Raw genomic sequence first — 20,479 nt, forward strand, 5'->3', positions numbered from 1 at the left:
AACAATATCATAGCCGATCCAGGATTCAGGACGTTTCCTAAGTAAAAGAAGGTAATGTTATACTTGTATTTCGTAAAGAATCCTTGTAACCAAAAACTAACTAAAATCATGAGTATTCTTTTTCTTGAACACAACATTGAATAAACAACAGAACAATAATATGAAAATACGTATAGCCACCGTTGCCAGATTGTCGTACTCAGAGCACAGTATTTTAGTTTTTGACGCCTAACTATTGCCAAGAAACATCAGGATCTTACTCTTTTAACGATAACTATAAATCAATTTCGTTTTTGGAGCCCAGAAGACAGTTTTGGGGCAGGAAGTTGGGAAATGTAATTGGCTGAGTGTGACAACCTGGCAATAATCTGTGGCCGAGGCAGCAGCAGCCTGCCATGTTGCGGGTGTCAGATACCTAAAATAGCACACTTTTACTGCACAAAGCAGGTGATGTCACTTATTGTGACTTCGTGAGCTTTCATATTCATCTATTTGTGTATATTTCATGGAGGCAAAACTTAATTTACTAGTTTCATTTTTACTAGTGACACGAATTTGTGACTGTTTATCACAACAGAATTTCACTCTAATAAGTGAATCAGACTCCACAGAAATGTTACCAGTGTGTGTATGAATGAATACAAAGATGAGCACATACTTTGATTTAACTCCAGGATGTCTCGTGGACCATTAATAAATAAAAACAAAATATCCGGCTAAGTTACTCTTTAGCCATTACCTTTAATGGCGCCCAAAAAAACAGTCCCTCCGCCAAGTTTGTACCCCACATTTGGTAATGTTAGGTGTGCCTATTGGAAGCAACACATCAAGCTTTGATTACTGACCGTCCACCGTATCTGAGAGAATTATTACATGAAATACAGCCAGGTGAAGGCATTAACACTCGCTGAGCCACTTCTGGAATCACACTTCATGAACCGCAATACTCTTCAAATGTTGGATTGTGTGCTTTCAGTTCTGCCGCCCCAAGACTGTACAATAAATTCCCTCCTGACATTAGAAGAACAAAGGATCTCTCCAAATTTAAGAAAGAACTAAAAACTTTCCTGTTCTCTGACTGCTACGACGTGGAAACATTGACAATTAACATGGCATATAAGTTGTGATCAATATTGAAAATTTAATGAATTAAAATATGTGGGTCCTGCAGAGCACTTCGGTGGAAGTGGGACCAGATAAATAAGAAACACAAGTAACAAGTAAGTAATGATTCTCTAATGTTTGTTAGTTGGTTAGTGTCATTCTCAAGTAGCCAATAATCTTCTTTGCTGAGGACACGTCTAAGTCGTTGTGGAGAAATAAGCTTGCATCGCTCTAGAATTGGAAGCAGTGATGGGATTCAGCCGGTTCGCAAGAACCTGTTCTTGGAATTTCTTTACTCCCAAGAACTGGTTGTACATGTTAGCTTAAATCAGGGGTTCTCATTTTTTCACCCCATGAACACCTTATACTTATAACTTATTTTGGTAAACCCCTCATAGATCTGTTACTGGCTTTTGAAAGTCGAAAACACGACTAAAACCAGATTTGATGTCGGGTGGAGCCAAACACGGGTTCAAGACAAATGTGGCATCACCGATTCGAACGAGAGCGCTGTTACAAAGGCTACACCGACAGCAACTGCTGCCAGAACCAACTGTCATCCGCCTCACCTGTGTCTTCCTGAAGAATACAGGCCAGCTGTCATGCCTGTGATAACCTCACAGGACTTCCCCAGGGCTCACAATGATCTTCAGACCACTGTAGCTGGTAGGATTTAAGTTTTTTTTTTTTTCTTTTTTTTTTTTAGGCTGTAGCTATTATTTTCTGTAGTCACGCATCACGACATAAGGAATGGTGATCTTAAATATGTCAAGATCACATTGACAACCGTTTGAGTCTATAAATACCATATATAGGCATAGGGCCGAGACACAAAATAAGCCCATTAGACTTTTGATGCGTTCTGATCAACCGTATAGTTATTGACAACATTGCCACGCTGATGGATGGGGTCAAATAGAACAAAAAGTGGAAGAGGCAAGGCTGAGAGATCATGAATAAAAGATTTAAGCTAAAGCATTTTCCTTATTACTTTTCCTTTTCAAAATGGCAACATGTAATGTAAATGCAGTATTCAAACACATTTCTACTATAAACTGATATTACCCCTCACAAGTAAAGGTTGCTTAGTAATATGCAGCAAAATAAAAAATAAAAAATAAGCATTACTAATAAACTAATTAAAAGATATTTGAAGCACTGAAAATAAATATTTTATAACTGCAAACAGTTGATATAAAAATGTCAGCACAACAGTATCACAACTGGTAATATTCTAATGGATAACATTTGCAACTACCCAAACGTTTTAATAGTCATTAAGCAAATACTGTCTGCTTAGTATTAATTATGCTTTAACCATTATTTGGACTTTTTTTAAAGTTGGGAAAATAACTAAAATAAATAATTTCACTTGCTATAGTATTTCTACGACAAACTGGCGGGCGGGAGGTGGCGGCTGGGGGGTCAGCCAAGGTCAGCACCGCCCAGCACCTTGCCACACACTCTCAACACCTCCCTCTTCCTCTCATATGTCAGCTATTTACTACCTTTAAATGAATTTAATTAGATAATTGAATAATCAAATAAGGTCATAATATATATATATAGTATTCAGATTGTTTCATTTTTAGGATAATAACAAATATTTTGTGTAAAAACCAGGACACTTGACAATGTTGGAATACAATGTTGTCAAGTGTCGTGGTATTTACACAAAATATTTGTTATTATCTTAAAAACAAAACAATCTTAACTCTATATGACCTTATTGGATTATCCGTTATTTAAATTCATTTAAAGGTAGTAAAAGCCTGACATATGAGAGGGGGCGAGAACTGTTGAGCGTGTGGCAAGGTGCGGGGCTTAGCTGACCCGCAGGTGTCCCCCAGCTGTCCGCCAGTTTTAAGTAGACTGGCTATAGACTGCAGCATGTGGCAACCCAAAGACCAATCTTTGCACTTATATCAGGCCAGCCAGCATGGTTTGCTTCTAGAGACTGTGATAGTGAGAAAACCTGTTGTTAGTGAGTCCTGGAGTGAGAGAACCTGTGTAATGCCCCGACGAGCTTTTTTTCCAAATCCTTCCTATTTCTCAACACGGCCTCTGCGTGTATCGAAATAACACGAGAAATTAATCAAGAGTGAGGGTATTCCCCGGCTGCCTGGGATTGAACCCGCGACCAGCGTGACGGGAGAGCCACTCCTTACCGAGTCGGCCAAAGAGCTACCCAACTGGCTAAGTGGGTTATGGCAGGCTCGTTCATCAGGCATAGTCGCCGCACTACACCTGTTCTTAAAAAAATTGAATCCCACCACTGACTGGAAGCAAGAGTATTACCTTCAGCCTTTTTCCGAGCAACTTCTGCCTGTGTTCGGTGAAGCTCGGTGAGGAGGAGAGCCTGTTGTTCCGGGGACAGGGAGGTCACCAGGCGCCGCAGGGCCAGGTCACTTGACGGGGTCACTCTCCCACCACCCTCACCACTCGAGCCGCCGGCCTCCCGTTCTTGGCTAACTCTCTCGTTGACACTATTGCTCCGAGGTATCGTTAAGGCATATGTTCTGGCAGTAAAGGGGCTTATGTTAGGCGTGGGAGCCCCGCCGCCACTGTGAGAGATACGCAATAAGTGAGAGAAGGAGAGCGTGGATCGCCGCCTCAGCAGCATCGTAAACAAACCAGCAGCAGCCGACACTTGCTCTTGCTCTTGCTGTACAGGTACTAGTACCAGATTATCGTACTCAGAGCCGCATATTTACTGGTTTCTGCCCCATAACTGTTGCCAAGAAGCACCAATAATTAACCATTTAAACGATAACCATATATGAAGGCAGTTATTTGGGTGATGAAAGCAGTTTTGGGGTCGAAAATCGGCAAACATACGAGGCAGAGTACGACAGTCTGGCAACGTTGTGTACAGGTCAGATCTAAATTGTCGTACTCAGCCTCGTATATTTATCAATTTCAAACTAAAAAAAAACATCGCACCCACAGGAATAACTTCACCCACTTTTAATTACCACCAAAAATCTTAACTAAGGAGGCTTTTTACAGTCGTTATGCGTCAGAAATGGAAAAATCCAGTGTGATGAGTGCGATAACGTGGCATCCATCAGATGTAGTCCCGGGATATGCCTTTGCAACGGCTCCCGGAATTCCCTTTCAATCAATGTCAATGTTCTCGTGCCTTAACTTTTATTTTATTTTTCGATATTCACTTGACACCTAGTTTTTTTTTCACTGGTTTTGCACTTGTGTTTTACCCTTCTGAAATCTTTGTCTTTCCTTCCAGATTTTTTTTAAAGTAATATTATTCCTTTCTTCTATTTTCTCACTTCCTTTATTGCTATTTTTCAGTAATAATATGTCAGCTTAGGTGTTCGTCTACGTCTTTTTTGCATGGCTGCTGTACACATGAGTGTTCCTTTCTAACTCCTGAGTATTGTTTGCAGTGCAGCAGGAAATGTTTTAAGTCGTCTACTTCAATGTCCTTCTCCGCCCCCCTCCCTTGTTGTGCATTCATTCCTAGCATGTTCCTCCCGTCTCCCTTGTTGTTTACCTGCAACAATAAACTATCAATCAATCAATCATTGTATCTTTTTAGTTTCATGGTGCTGCGGGCTTATCGTGGAAAAATTTGGGCGGCTTTTCCGATACCCTACGCCCCTGTCCACCCAGCAATGAATGGGTATTAATTGGGGGTCGTGTCCCGTCTCCTAGGATCTGTTCCCTTCTCTCCTATAATTCCTTCCCCTTCTGTCTCTCTCCAGCATATGACCACAGATGTTGCGCCGACTAAACGAAACTTCCCAACTTTCCCGTCTCCTAGGATCTGTTCCCTTCTCTCCTATAATTCCTTCCCCTTCTGTCTGTCTCCGGCATATGACCACAGATGTTGCGCCGACTAAACGAAACTTCCCAACTTTCCCGTCTCCTGGGGTCTGTTCCCTTCTCCTATAATTCCTTCCCCTTCTGTCTCTCTCCGGCATATGACTACAGATGTTGCGCCGACTAAACGAAACTTCCCAACTTTCCCGTCTCCTGGGGTCTGTTCCCTTCTCCGGCCTATAATTCCTTCCCCTTCTGTCTCTCTCCGGCATATGACCACAGATGTTGCGCCGACTAAACGAAACTTTCCAACTTTCCCGTCTCCTAGGATCTGTTCCCTTCTCTCCTATAATTCCTTTCCCTTCTGTCTCTCTCCGGCATAATGACCACAGATGTTGCGCCGACTAAACGAAACTTCCCAACTTTCCCGTCTCCTGGGGTCTGTTCCCTTCTCCTATAATTCCTTCCCCTTCTGTCTCTCTCCGGCATATGACCACAGATGTTGCGCCGACTAAACCAAACTTTCCAACTTTCCCGTCTCCTAGGGTCTGTTCCCTTCTCCTATAATTCCTTCCCCTTCTGTCTCTCTCCGGCATATGACCACAGATAGATGTTGCGCCGACTAAACGAAACTTTCCAACTTTCCCGTCTCCTGGGGTCTGTTCCCTTCTCCTATAATTCCTTTCCCTTCTGTCTCTCTCCGGCATATGACCACAGATGTTGCGCCGACTAAACGAAACTTTCCAACTTTCCCGTCTCCTGGGGTCTGTTCCCTTCTCCTATAATTCCTTCCCCTTCTGTCTCTCTCCGGCATATGACCACAGATGTTGCGCCGACTAAACGAAACTTCCCAACTTTCCCGTCTCCTGGGGTCTGTTCACTTGTTCTTTATTTACTTCCGCTGCTGTCTCTCTCCGGCATATGACCACAGATGTTGCGCCGACTAAACCAAACTTTCCAACTTTCCCGTCTCCTAGGGTCTGTTCCCTTCTCCTATAATTCCTTCCCCTTCTGTCTCTCTCCGGCATATGACCACAGATAGATGTTGCGCCGACTAAACGAAACTTTCCAACTTTCCCGTCTCCTGGGGTCTGTTCCCTTCTCTTCTATTATTCCTTCCCCTTCTGTCTCTCTCCGGCATATGACCACAGATGTTGCGCCGACTAAACGAAACTTTCCAACTTTTTCATGGTGCTGCCTACACACTTGTACTATATAGTCTTATAATCACACTCTGTCCTGCCTGGGGGTTGGGCTGGCATATGTTCCTCCCTTCTCCCTTGTTGTTTACCTGCAACAATAAATTTTTAATCAATCAATCAATCAAATTCACGCATATCATATTTGTTGGTGTCTTCATTTATCTTCCTCCAGTTAGGGTCTAGTGTGTTTAGTCTGGCATTAATCATTAGCGCTGTGATTCTAATTTATTACCAAACCATTTGCAGACCCAGGGCCTTCATATCGGCACAACCTGTAAAAATAAAAACAAATCAAGCGCAGTACAGTATCCATTACAAATCAGAGGCCGGATTCATCAAACCTCTTACGAGACCTGTTGTTGGTAAGTCTTCTGGTAACTCCATCATTTAGGAACGCTCTTGATCTTAAGGCGACTCCAATGGCAATGAAAGAATTAAGTGTCGACCAGGCCAGGCCGGAGCAGCCTAAACAAAAAGATCATTCGTAGAGGACAGATTTACTTAAAGACTTATACCAACGACCGGTCTTGTAGTGGCTTGATGAATCCGGCTCCAGGTAAAAATGTAGAAGTAGGCGTATTATTTTCAAGACACAAATTATGTTTTCATGGGTAAAATATGACTATTTTATTAGTGGAGATAGTTTTTTTCTGCCCAAACCAGTAAAAAACCTACTTTTAGGGGGTACATACTATATCAGGAGGTTCCCCGTAGCACACTCCGCCCCGCTCTGCCGTTCACACCCGTTTTCTATGCAAGCGAGCGAGCGAGTGAGGTTTCTCTCTCTTTCTCAATAGTCACAAATTATTATTAAACCACATTAGTAAAAAGTGTTGTTGGGTGGTTAGCGATGGTAGTGAAAAGGCATATACATACATTTGTTTTGGTGGCGGCGGAAGCAGCCATTGGGAGGTGAGCAGTGTTGCCAACGATCCAACGCTTGGTTAGCGATTAGCCCACGCATGTGAGGTCCACCACGCGTGGTTATTATTTTTTTTTAGAACACGCACCTTTACCTAATACTATACCAGACCCTCAGCACGGCAGCCGCGTTGGCCTGCGTGTTCTAAAAATATATAACCAAGCGTGGTGGACCTGTGGAGGATGGGGGCAAAGGATTTAAGGATGAAGGCGATGATGTTGTCGGGGCCAGTGGATTTACTAGTGTCAAGTCCTTCCAGTAATTTTTGTATATTGGAGGAAGGGGCTGTGTGGCGCATGTTTGGTGTTTTTTTTTTTTTTTTTACTTCTACGCCTATAGCGCCGGTAGGCTCTCGTGTGGTAGTCGGCCCCAGCCCGTCATGGCGCAGGCAAGTGTTTACAGTGGCGCCATCTTCTCTTGCATGGCTCATGCTGCCCCCTGGAACTCGTTCTTGATTAACTTGGACGGTTTCCTCTAGAGTCGGGTTGATGGGTGGTCTTCAAGACAGCATGTGGATAGTTTTAAGCCACTCGGCGGTGACTGAAAAATCCCAGGTGGCAGCGTGGGGATTCGAACCCGTGTCGTCCATCACGCGGTGAATGTGGGCCCAGCACGCTACCACTCAGGTTGTGTTCTTGTGTGTACACCAACTGGAACTGTGTTGAGTATTTGTGTTGTGTTGTGGCTGGTTACTACTGTGATATATTGTTGTTCTTTCAGTAATGTAATAGTGTTAGTGTCATGTTTGCATGCCTTAAAGAATTTGAAAAAGCTTATATTATTTCTTATATTGTCTGCGAGGTAAGTTGCGTTTCTGTTCCGCTAGTTTTATGTTTTTGGCAAGTGCCTTTTGGTGTTTTTTTGTCCTATTGCCTGATGTGTTGTGTCTGCGCGCGTCTGTAGAGTCTTTGCCAAACTTTTTTAGTCGGTGTTCACAGACCCTTCCGCCTCCCACACCAACTATTTCCAAAGCCCGAAAAGATCAGTCGGATTCTAATGAGTGTTTTTTTAGGTTCACGGCACAGAGGAAGGGTCAGACTATCACCAGGGTCATTAAACTACCCCTGAAAATGCCCCAAACTCCTGCAAAAGCCTTGTCAAATATGTGTGCTTGAGCCATTTGTTTCTTGTGATGGTGTCTGCGTAGATCCCTGGAAAACCGGGGAAGTGTGGACCTACTGTCGTGCCCGGAAATTCGGGGCACTAAATGATGTTACAAGAAAATTCAACTAATGGAGAATCTGGGGATAAATCAAGGGGGACTCACCCTGGGGGTACAGAGACACGCCAGTCCTCGTCGACAGACCGACTTGGTCGGCTAGATTTCGATCACCGATAGAGTCGGTCTGTCGGCTCCCTGCTACGGGCCGCCTTTGGCAAAGGCCCGTGCTCCCTCGTGCAAGAGAACAATCTCCCCGGGGTAGAGTTGCTGCCACCAGTGAAATGCCAGAATTTTTCTCTTTTCTACACTCCCACACGACCACCGCGTGTAACGTACACACGATAAATTAATCCAGACAAAAGGAAAGGTTTGCCGGCGCCGGGGATCGATCCCGCGACCAGCGTAACGGGAGAACCAGTCGGCCAAAGAGGTACCCCCTGGCTAACAGGGTTATGGGAGGCTCGCCCATCAGGCAAGTCAGCATTACACTACTAGAAAGTATTTTTGTGGCATGTGTCTGTTCATTGTGGCATGTGAAGTGAGTGTCAGGATGTTCCAGTTATCTCCTCACTCCCTCTCACAAGCACATCATCTCTTCATGCAAGAAATGTCACTCTTTCCTCCCCCATTTCTCTGTTAACTTCTTTCCAAAAAAGCTTTTTTTGTAGTATTATTAGGTACTAAAATAATACGCATAATTTTGTAAATAATCTATAGTATGTAATTAGCCATATATATATATATATATATATATATATATATATATATATATATATATATATATATATATATATATATATATATATATATATATATATATATATATATATATATATATATTCAGTCATGAAAGTTTGGAGCCTTCTTTGACCCTGAACTCAATTTTGGATGGGAAAAGAATATCGTCACCTTCGTAAACAAACCGCCTAAGTCATTATATTTTTTACTTCTCAGGAAATCAGAAAAGAACTGTCATCATCTCATTTGGCTTAAGATTTAGGTAGAAATGAAAAGGCCAATTCTAGAACACTCAAACCCTGAATGACGAAGGGAACTAAACAGAAATGGGCGTCCGTCACATGTTGAAAAATTGATGAAGATAAAAACCCGAAAATCACTGAAAAATTACTTAGACAATTGCTTTGAGGGTGACGATATGGTTGTTAGACTATATAGTATTTCCCAAAGGAAGATCTTGCAGGATAAAGAACTGGGGACTTCCTTGTGGCCATGGGAGGGGACGAAAGGGAGAGACATGTACCAAGGTAAGGAAATGATGCAACATAAAGAACTGGACACTTCCTTGTGGCCATGGAAGGGGAGGAAGGGGAGAGACATGTACCAAGGTAAGGAAATGATACAACATAAAGAACTGGACACTTCCTTGTGGCCATGGGGGGGGAGGAAGGGGAGAGACATGTACCAAGGTAAGGAAATGATACAACATGAAGAACTGGGGACTTCTTGTGGCCATGGGGGGGGAGGAAGGGGAGAGACATGTACCAAGGTAAGGAAATGATACAACATAAAGAACTGGACACTTCCTTGTGGCCATGGAAGGGGAGGAAGGGGAGAGACATGTACCAAGGTAAGGAAATGATACAACATAAAGAACTGGACACTTCCTTGTGGCCATGGAAGGGGAGGAAGGGGAGAGACATGTACCAAGGTAAGGAAATGATACAACATAAAGAACTGGGGACTTCCTTGTGGCCATGGGAGGGGAGGAAGGGGAAAGACATGTACCAAGGTATTCGTTATATGCGAGGGTTAGGTTCTGCAAAAAGCTCTCATAATGTGAATTTGCATATATCGAACCTATCATCCCATTAATTATTGGGGGTTATGTTCCACTGTAATGCAGGGAAACCCAGAACAATCAATCCTCTTAAATAATTAAAGTATTGACTGTGAATTAGGTGATGGTGCGCGGCAGGGCAGACATTCAGACAGACAGACGAACCAGTGATGGGTCAGCATCGCGTGGGTCTGACCATGGCCTCATAGACTCATAGTGAAGGTGCCAAGGATGGTTAGTTAGGCTTTTCTTTCACGAGGATCGACGAGGAGGAATTTTTCACTTAAGTCACGTGGGAGAGAGAAGTTTAATGACGAGATTTTCTATTGTCTTTTTCTATTACTTTCTTGGTCCCACACGAGAAATTAATTACAACAAGGAGAAGGTAAATCAGCTGCCTGGGATTGAACCCGCGACCAGCGTGACGGGAGAGCCACTCCTTACCGAGTCGGCTCAAGAGGTACCCCACTCGCTGAATGGGTTATGGGAGGCTCGCTCATCAGGCCGCTGCCGCACTACACCATGACCCATTTGTCGAACCCTCTAACTATTTATTCCAGCACCATTTCATAATAGTAAAGCACTAAAACAACAATAAAGCACATTAGTACAGATAAACATAATATGAAAATACCTTTTAAACAAACAAAAACTTTAGGATCAGAGGAAGGAAAAGGTTAGTTAGAGTCGAGGAAAGTGCGGGAAACATTAGCACCCGCTGCCCTCTAGTGCGAGTTGGCCACCATACCTCACCAACAAGTCACACCGGCGCTGCTACTCGCATAATAGCAAATTTTTCTCACATAAAACGAATACTTGGCACATTTAGGTTAGTCGCATATGAGCGAATTCGCATATTTCAAACTCGCATATATCGAATACCCGGTGTATGTACCAAGGTAAGGAAATAATGCAACATGAACTGGAGACTTCCTCTGAGCCTTTGGGAGCTTGGGGAAGAAGGGGAAAGACATAAGGAATCAAAATCTTACAACATGAAGATTATCCAACCATGATTATCCAAAACAATTTTCTAGATGGCAACCCACAGAAAATGGCTGGCTGTCTTTATGGTAAACCAATTAAAATATGACAGGTTTGTATGTCATTGGATTACGCAGTGTGGGAGGCAGTTGGATGGGAGAGGCTAAGGCGAGCCTAAGACGAAGTGTTAGCTTTATAAGTATGGCCTAGGAGAGTAGAAGGGGAGATAAGTGCACCTCCAAGTCAGAATGGTGGTGGTATATAAGCCTTCTCATTGGGTTTCCTATGCTGCATCTTTCTATACTTTCTTTTTTTCTTCTTTTTTTTACGTCATGGCCTATTGTGCTGGTAGGCTTCTTCCCGGTGGATCCTGATGGTCAGCCCAAGGCTTCTTCCCGGTGGGGCCTGATGGTCGGCCCAGCCCGTTCTGGCACAGGTGAGTGTTTATAGTGGCGCCATCTTGCACTGGCTCATGCTGCCCTCCTGGAGCTCATCTTTAATCCTAGAATCTAGAGTCCGGGTTGATAGGTGGTCTTCTGGACAGCATGTGGGTAGTTTTAAGCCACTTTCGTGGCTGAAAATCCCAGCTTGGTGGCACCGGGCGGGGATTGAACTCGCGTCGTCCTGAACGCAGCGCCGTCACGCTATCCATTCAGCCACCGCCTCCCCATAAATGCATTTATCGTCACTCTCATTAGATGTATCATATACTGAAGCCGTGGACAGTGGGGGTCACTCAATCCCTTACTACGATACGAAACTAAAAAACAATAATTATACTTTAGTTGCTCTCAATATTCTGAAGACAAACCACAGAACACAGCGGAGAGTATTTTCTGGTAAACTGACCTATTTCTATGTATTGGTCCCATATAAATAATAATTTTATTTCCAGCGTACCATATACGACCTAAATTCTGAAAGCTCTTGTACAATATCCAGGAAAAAAATTACATCATTCCAACAGAACTCAGCCAGGACGCAGTACGTATATGTGTACTCAGACATCTCACAAGCACGGCGAGGACGCAACATATTCGTCCTTGTGTTGAGAGGGTTCATTGCTGTGGTTGCCCATTTTACACCAAAAGCCTTTGATATAAGTGACAGCACTATTCTGGGGTACTTGAATGTTGTTGATTTTACAGTAAGGGAGGCAGTTCAAGGGCAAAAAACAACAACAAAAAAGCCTGCTGGGTGCTGCTGCAGAAAGTTGGAAAGTTTGGTTTAGTCGGCGCAACATCTGTGGTCATATGCCGGCGAGAGACAAAAGGGGAAGGAATTATAGGAGAAGGGAAAAGATTGCAGGAGACAGAACACAACCCCCGATTAATACCTGGTACCCATTCACTGCTGGGTGGACGGGGGCGTAGGGTATCGGAAAAGCCGCCCAAATTTTTCCACTCCACCCGGGAATCGAACCCGGGCTCTCTCGGTTGTGAGTCAAGTGTGCTAACCACTGCACCACGAAGCCCCCAGTGCTGCTGCAGAAAAGGAAAAAAGAATGAGGGGCCAGAAGAGAGGTCAATTTGGAAGAAGAGATGTCTGGATACTCTCTTCTTGAAGGAGTTCAAATCGTAGGCAGGGGGAAATACAAACATAGGAAGTTAGCAAGTTAAGAAGAGTAGTTAGTGTGAAAATATTAATAGAGGATAGAAAGATGCAACACTGCAGCTGAATTTAACCTGATAGCAGCGACGGGCCAAATTTGTGGCTTTACCGTGCAGCAGCGACGGGCCAAATTTGTGGCTTTACCGTGCAGCAGCGACGGGCCAAATTTGTGGCTTTACCGTGTAGCAGCGACAGGCCAAATTTGTGCCATGATTTTAACCCCCCAAAATAGATGATACATAAACTGATCACAAATACTTTGATATATATTATGAAATAGTTAGTGTGTGATGATTTTTTCTCATTTTTCTCGCTTAGAGGGACCATTAAGAAACATGATTCCACGCTGCTACTGGGTTAACTCCATGACTGCGGGTTTCCTACAAGAAGACATCACCAGCTACAGGAATGGAACAAAAAGTAGCTGCTACAATTTAATGAAGAAAAATGTAAAGCCCTGCACCATGGGAGGGGATATTCAGCATACCAACACCACATGGGAAACACTTCACTATCCACCGCAGAGGCAGAGAGAGACCTGGGAGTGTATGTTACCAGGCTACCAGTGAAGGCCAAACCCATGCCAATTGCAGTGGACGGGTCAACAAAACATTAAGTCGGTAGGGTATGTCATTGGGTATATACATTTTGAACAAGGTATTAAATGTAACAGTGTTGAGCATGCATGAATTTGTTGGTGAGGCATCCTGGTGGCAGAAACCACAGACAATGGTCCTTGCTAGATGCAGGGGCTGGCACACTGATCAGGTTATTGACCTAAAAGCTGGGACCTTACATTATCTTCTATATGGAAAGAAGTTTCCCAGGCAAGGAAATAAATCAATGGTCAAATTAATGTATTTAGAGTGCCTTTTATTTACATAACAAGTGTAAGTCATGAACTATGAAGAATATTCAGAGTTAGCAGTTTAACAAAGAAGTAAAAAGAAAGGAGGAGATCAATAATAACCTTCAGCTTTTCATATACATGCCTTAAATTATAGTAAATTGAGTATCACAAATTGCATGATTCACATGCACACTCCACTGAGGTGCTGTCCACCACGTCCCAAGCCAACCTGGCAGGATGACACACAGGCGGGGCACAGCAGCACATTTACATTAATGACTCGCATAAAAAAAGAAACAAGGATGCTTTTGAATGGTCAATGTGAATTAAACTTGAGATACAGGCCAGATGACAGTCCACTGCTTCTGAAGGAGTGACATGTTTCTTAGGGTAATGAAGCACCTCAGGACACACTGTTTGAGCATAGCCATTTCAGATGATTTCCAGGGAAAAAACTGTAGCTTCTAAGAGGTAAAGAAATTAATGCCTCATTTACTGGAAAAAAACTCATGAAAGGTAAGTGATTGATCTGCAAGGCACTGAGTGTCAATCATAAAGATGGCAGTCTAAAGATGATCCCTGATTTACAATGACTTCAAAATGCATGACATGATGCTGGTGTAGAATGAGAGAACTTGCAATTTTCTGCCAAAATATATATACATCATCATCATCATACTAAAATGTCAAAAGAAAACAAATACTGTCAAATCATTCACTTTATCTCACACTTCCATGCACACTCAATAAATACAAGTTCATGTAAACACTATGAAAAGCCCTAGTTGAAGTGGAATTTGAATCCCCCTCCCTGAAAGCCACCACCATGAAAGCCCCCGTGGTGGAAGTGGAAGTGCTGGAATGGGTTGAAGCCGTGGCCTCCAGGTCCACCTTGCTGCTGCTCAGGATCCAGCGGGTCCTCGCCATTGTCAAACTTAGCACGCATCTCTGTTGGGGATGATGCAAGAGTGGAAAGTTGGTAAGTTTCGTTTAGTCGGCGCAACATCTGTGGCCATATGCCGGAGAGAGACAGGAGGGGAAGGAATTATAGAAGGGAACAGATCCCAGGAGACGGGACACAACCCCCGATTAATACCTGGTACCCATTCACTGCTGGGTAGGGTATCGGAAAAGACGCCCAAATTTGTCCACTCCACCCAGGAATCGAACCCGGGCTCTCGGTTGTGAGCCGAGTGTGCTAACCACTGCACCACAAAGCCCCTTGAAAGAGTGGAGTCAGTTGCATAGTGTTCCAAGTGTCATTCATTCTCTTTGGCTTGGAAAGGTGATTTGTAATAATATTGTTAAATGATGAGGAACAGTTGGTCTGTGGAGTAGTGTTATGCCATGTATCAGTGAGTGGGGGAAGTTATAGTGCAGGTGAGCATGGTAGGGTAAAGGACGTCTGGTAAAAATTGTGTTTTGGGGTCACACTGGCGGGGGGGGAAACACTGGGGGGGGAAATCAGTGTACTCTAATTCCTTACATGGTTTCTCTCAAAGTGACATTGCCATACAGCCATTATAAATGCTTAACCATGCAGCAGCGACGGGCCAAATTTGTGCCGTGATATAAACCCCCCAAAATAAATGATACATAATCTGATCACAAGTGCTTTGATATATATTATGAAATGGTTTGTGTGAGGGGTGATTATTTCTCATTTTTCTCGCTTGGAGGGACCATTAAGAAACATGATCCCCGCTGCTACCGAGTTAAAGCAGGAATTTTGATAGATGTGGCACCTAGGCATTTCCAGCTCGTGAATATTTGAAAATCAACTGTTGTGATACACATTCAAGCTATTTTTTCAATAATATATTTGAACATTTATGTGTATAAAAAAAAACTGTCCTTATAAATCTCAAACATAACACTTTGCATCGATAATATACCATACAAGCACATGAATTTGAAATGCCAGGATTTACTCCTTACTACACTCCCACACGACCACAGCATGTAGCGAAACACACGAGAAAGTAATCCAGACAAGAAAAGGTTTGCCGGCGCCGGGGATCGGACCCGCGACCAGCGTAATGGGAGAGCCACTCCTTGTCCAGTTGGCCAAAGAGGTGCCCCCCTGGCTAAGTGGGTTATGGGAGGCTCGTCCATCAGGCAAACTTATATCAAACAGTATCATCAGATCATATCTGAATGATCTATGTCTTTTCAAATGCCTATAATTCATCTCATTGTAGGTACAGGGAACTCTCAATTTACGCGAGTTTGGTTTACGCATTTTTGAAATAACGTGGGGTCCAAAATCCAGTAAATGTTCAATTTACACGTTTTTTCACTTATACAGTAGAGCCCCATTTAGCGCGAGAATTAGGTGGATGAATGCGGTCGCGCTAACTAAATTCGCACGAATTGAATAAAGTAACCAATATGAAAAAAGTTATTTGGTGCACACGTGGGTCTGACTTTTGGGTTTGATAATTACTCAAAATACACAGTCATCAGTTATCGAGCCGTGATGGTGACTCTTGCGGCCCAAGGTGTCGGCGGCGGCAGCAAGTGGGTGTGACAAGAGTTCGGCCCCAGCAAAGGTTCGGCGGGCAGGGTGTGGGCGTGTGTGGGCGTCATGCCCAGCCAGGCAGACATCACACTCATTATTATCAAGCGTGTTACGGTGACGGTGTCCACTCAATCAATAGTGATGCCTTGCCTCATCTGCCCCGCCGCGGCAGGTAATAGTGACGGCCCGCAGTGCCGACGCGGCGAAGCTCACCCCCGAGGATGGCGGCGGAGGCGGCGGCGGGGCCAGGACACGGAGTGTGGCAGTGGCTGCTGCGGCGCCACACGGGCAGCAAGGTGTGCACCGCCCCCAGCAGGAGGCGAGCAGCCTCCGAGGGGGGCCAAGGGGGGCAGGATGACGTTAGAGAGCATGAGAGACTGGCACCACGTGGGAAGTGGTGGCGGGGGGCTGTGTTGTGGTGTGAGGCAGGCCACCCAGGCCACCGTGCATCATGGCGGCTTGGCGCAATTTTCAAAATTCAGTCGTAGTGGCTGCTCGCGCTAACTAAGGCTTTTGCGCTAATTAATTTTTTCCTTGGTAGATGGTGGCTCGCGCTAATTGCAGTTCACGCTAATTGATCTCACGCTAAGTGGGGCTCTACTGTACGCAATATTTTATGGAGTGGCCACCAGATGTCTCACGCAACTGGACTCACACGGCGCCGCGGCCACGCAGCTGAGCTCAGTTCTTCCCGTGCACCACTTGAACAACAATACAGTACCCACGCTGCCACGCTACTCAACAATAGGGGTGGGCAGGTACTGGTACCAGTACCGGTACTAACGGTACCAGCTATAAGGTACGTTACCAGTACCAGATTGCTTGGTACCGGTAGCAGACGGCTTGGTACTGGTACCAATACCAGACAGTCGCTCATGGTGTCCCTCATTTCTTCCTCACACGAGTGAGGCTGAGACTGAGTGCCTGAGTGGATATCTCGGTGATATGGATATTCTCTCTCTCTCTCTCTCTCTCTCTCTCTCTCTCTCTCTCTCTCTCTCTCTCTCTCTCTCTCTCTCCACTGAATGAAGTGAATATCTATTTTTCAATAGAAACCTACTTCTTGTTTGATTTACATTGTTTTTGTTTTACGCGACCTCTTCAAGGATACAATACTCACGTAAATTGAGAGTTACCTGTACATTAAAAGACATATGGCTCTGCAAGTGCAAATAAAGGGTATTTTAATAATCTACTGAATGTATGTAAATAACGATTATTATTCAAAATAACTTGAAAATAAATAATAACTGCTGAATGTTTTGCTAGGCTATTTCAAATATTACCCACATATTTAACATGCAATACCTGATCAAAATTCTTTATGTATAGGGACATGCAGAGCCAGATGTTATTTTATATGCAAGCAATGAGAAAGTTGGAAAGTTTGGTTTAGTCGGCGCAACATCTGTGGTCATATGCCGGAGAGAGACAGAAGGGGAAGGAATTATATGAGGAGGCAAGAGATTCCAAAAGATGGGACACAACCCCCAATTAATACCTGGTACCCATTCACTGCTGGGTGGACAGGGGCGTAGGGTATCGGAAAAGCCGCCCAAATTTTTCCACTCCGCCCGGGAATCGAACCCGGGCTCTCTCGGTTGTGAGCTGAGTGTGCTAACCACTGCACCATGAAGCCCTCCACCCCCAGCAATGAGATGAATTCTAGATATTTGAAAGGCTATAAAATGTTTGAGTATGATCTGACTATAATGTTTGATACAAGCTTGTCTTTCATATATTTGTATGGTATATTATCAATGCAAATCAGCATGTTTATGGTTTATAGAAGAGGGCTTGAGGGTTCTTTGCATACATAAACATTCAAATATATCACTAAAAATAAAAAGTTGATCTTCAGAGACTCACGAACCAACAATGTGCAGGTGCCCATGTATACATTCACGAGTGGACACATGGAACAACACAGACTACAGTGACAACTTTAACTTACCCTCATCTGTTAGAACTTCCTTGGCTGCAGCAATATCAATGAACATTTTTTCTGCCTTTTTCTTCTCTTCTCCACTGTAGTGATCAGGATGCCATTTCTGGGCTAGTGACCTGTTGGAGAGAATTCATTATGGAGATAATTTACATACACAGCCGTTAGTGAAACAAATGTTGATAGCACAAAAAACTGTGCTAGACCGGCGATGCATGACCCTCCAACATGAATGATGAATGGCCCCTCCCCGCCAGAAAGAAGGTAGCTTTTTTATGGTCATCCCTCAAATAGTACGGTTTCCAATAGTTCAGTTTTGGTTTTATACGGTTGTCATGGAAGATCTTTTTGGGATTTTTAAATTTCCTGCTTGTCGGGAAATTTAAAAATCCTAAAAAAATCTATGAAAATCCACATAAAACCGAACCATTGGAAACTGTACTATTTGAGGGATGGCTGAAGTTATTTTTTATCACTCAAGTTATTTGATATGGATGAAAATTATATTGGCTTTTCAAGGAAGCATTTTTTTTTATATGGATTAATGTCGTCAGCTAAACAGGAAACAGGAAAGGAAAGGAGGGATGCTATCTTTACCGATACTGTAATCACGACCTTTTTTTAACACTGCCGCATCACAAGGATAGCTCGCCACAGCCCTAGAGCAGTTTACGGGTTAAGCATCTATCCACTTCTGACCTTTCTGATCGCCAGTATGGGTTCTGCAAAAGGTGTTCTACTGGTGATCTTGCCTTCCTAACTGACTCTTGGTCATCCTCCCTGAGGCTTTTTGGTGAAACTTTTGCTGTTGCCTTAGACATATAAAATGCCACATATGGTCTGGCACAAATATTTGCTTACCAAACTACCCTCCAACAGATTCTATCCTTCTCTCTGTACCCTTATCTCCAGTTTCCTTTCGGGCTGATCTATCTCTGCTGTGGTAGACGGTCACTGTTCTTTCCCTAAACCTATCAACAGTGGTGTTCCACAGGGCTCTGTCCTATCACCCACTCTCTGTTGTTCATTGATGATCTTTTCAAAACAAACTGTCCTATCCATTCTTATGCCGATGACTCTACTCTGCATTACTCAACTTCTTTAGATAGAAGACTCCAGGCTGGAGGCCACAGAACGCTTAACCTCAGACCTTACTATCATTTCCAATTGGAGCAAAAATAACTTGGTGTCCTTCAACATCTCAAAAACTCAATTTCTCCACCTATCAACTCGACACAATCTTCCAAACTCCTATCCCCTATTCTTCGACAACACTCAGCTGTCACCTTCTACACTAAACATCCTCGGTCTATCCTTAACTCAAAATCTCAACTGGAAACTTCACATCTCTTGTTAAATCAGCTTATTCGAAGTCGGGCATTCTGTATTGTCTTGGCCAGTTCTTTTCTCCCTCCCAGAAACTTTCCATATACAGAGCCCTTGTCCGGCCTTATATTGAGTATGCATCTCACGTGTGGGGGGCTCCACACACCCGGCTCTCTGGGAGAAAGTATAGTCTGAGGCTCTTCGTCTCATCAACTTCTCTCCTCTTACCGACAGTTTTCTACCTCTTAACCCGGTAGCAGCAGGGATCATGTTTCTTAATGGTCCCTCCAAGCGAGAAAAATCACCCCTCACACAAACCATTTCATATTATATATCAAAGCATTTGTGATTAGATTATGTATCATCTATTTTGGGGATGTTATATCATGGCACAAATTTGGCCCGTCGCTGCTACACGGTAAAGCCAAAAATTTGGCCCGTCGCTGCTACCGGGTTAAATTCCGCCAGCTATATTTTCATGCCGACTGCTCTTCTGAACTTGCTAACTACATGCCTTCCCCGTTCCTGCAGCCCTACAGCACTCTACTTTCTACTATAGCTCATCCCTGTGCTGTCCGAACCCCTTATGCAAGAGTTAACCAGCATCTCCATTCTTTCATCCCACACACTGGTAAACTCTGAAACAACCTTCCTTCATCTTTATTTCCTCCTGCCATGGCTTGACTTCTTTTAACCCATAAACTGCGCAATTGAGATTCGGGAATAGCTCCTGGGTGCGCAATAAATGGCAAAACAATAACCTGCTGGAAAACAATTTTTAGTATTACAACACCCAAGAGAGACATGTTGACCACCAAATAGTGCAAAAAAAATAATAATTCACTTGATGTGGCAATGATGGCGGGATAAAGGTTGTGGATATGAGGCAACCTTGGGAGCGCTGGTAGTGACGGGGTAGACAGGACGGTGGCAGAGGGAAGGTGACACACGGCACAGTCACGTCTGAACATTCTCTTGCCACTAATTATTCATTCCAGTTACAACAAACAAAATATATCACAGGAAACATCACTTTGTCAATTTCAATAATCAACCTCTTGTGCATCATTATCAAGAGGATATGAGTCACACGCGTTGTCTCGCGTCTCTGAGGCTCCTGCTCTCCCTCTGCCTCCCCCTCCTCTCCCACACCAGCTGACACCCCTCCCTCACTCAGATCATTAGCTGAGTGTTCTCCTATACCCCCACTGTCATTTTCCTCATCTTTCTGCCACTCTGGATCATCAGACAGAGATGACAGTGATTCATCA

The 20,479-nt window shown here is 43.8% G+C and overlaps 1 protein-coding gene and 1 long non-coding RNA gene across 2 annotated transcripts in view; one reads left to right on the top strand and one right to left on the bottom strand.

Moving 5' to 3' along the window:
- The first annotated feature begins 878 nt into the window (after nucleotides 1-878).
- Nucleotides 879-13,750, top strand: LOC126989934 (uncharacterized). The gene is made up of 2 exons (XR_007743898.1): nucleotides 879-1,770; nucleotides 12,885-13,750. It is a non-coding gene; the product is annotated as an uncharacterized LOC126989934 (long non-coding RNA).
- The window catches only part of LOC126989926 (dnaJ homolog subfamily C member 3-like), a 50,895-nt gene continuing 43,834 nt past the window's right edge, over nucleotides 13,419-20,479 (bottom strand). Inside the window, exons 9-10 of the mRNA XM_050848529.1 lie at nucleotides 17,892-18,001; nucleotides 13,419-14,364 (exon numbers count right to left, since the gene is read on the bottom strand). Of these exons, the coding sequence (XP_050704486.1) occupies nucleotides 14,198-14,364; nucleotides 17,892-18,001 (277 nt within the window). The 3' untranslated portion in view covers nucleotides 13,419-14,197. The remainder of the gene's footprint in view (nucleotides 14,365-17,891; nucleotides 18,002-20,479) is intronic.

The sequence above is a fragment of the Eriocheir sinensis genome, chromosome 6 (assembly GCF_024679095.1).
Source record: "Eriocheir sinensis breed Jianghai 21 chromosome 6, ASM2467909v1, whole genome shotgun sequence".
Taxonomy (NCBI): domain Eukaryota; kingdom Metazoa; phylum Arthropoda; class Malacostraca; order Decapoda; family Varunidae; genus Eriocheir; species Eriocheir sinensis.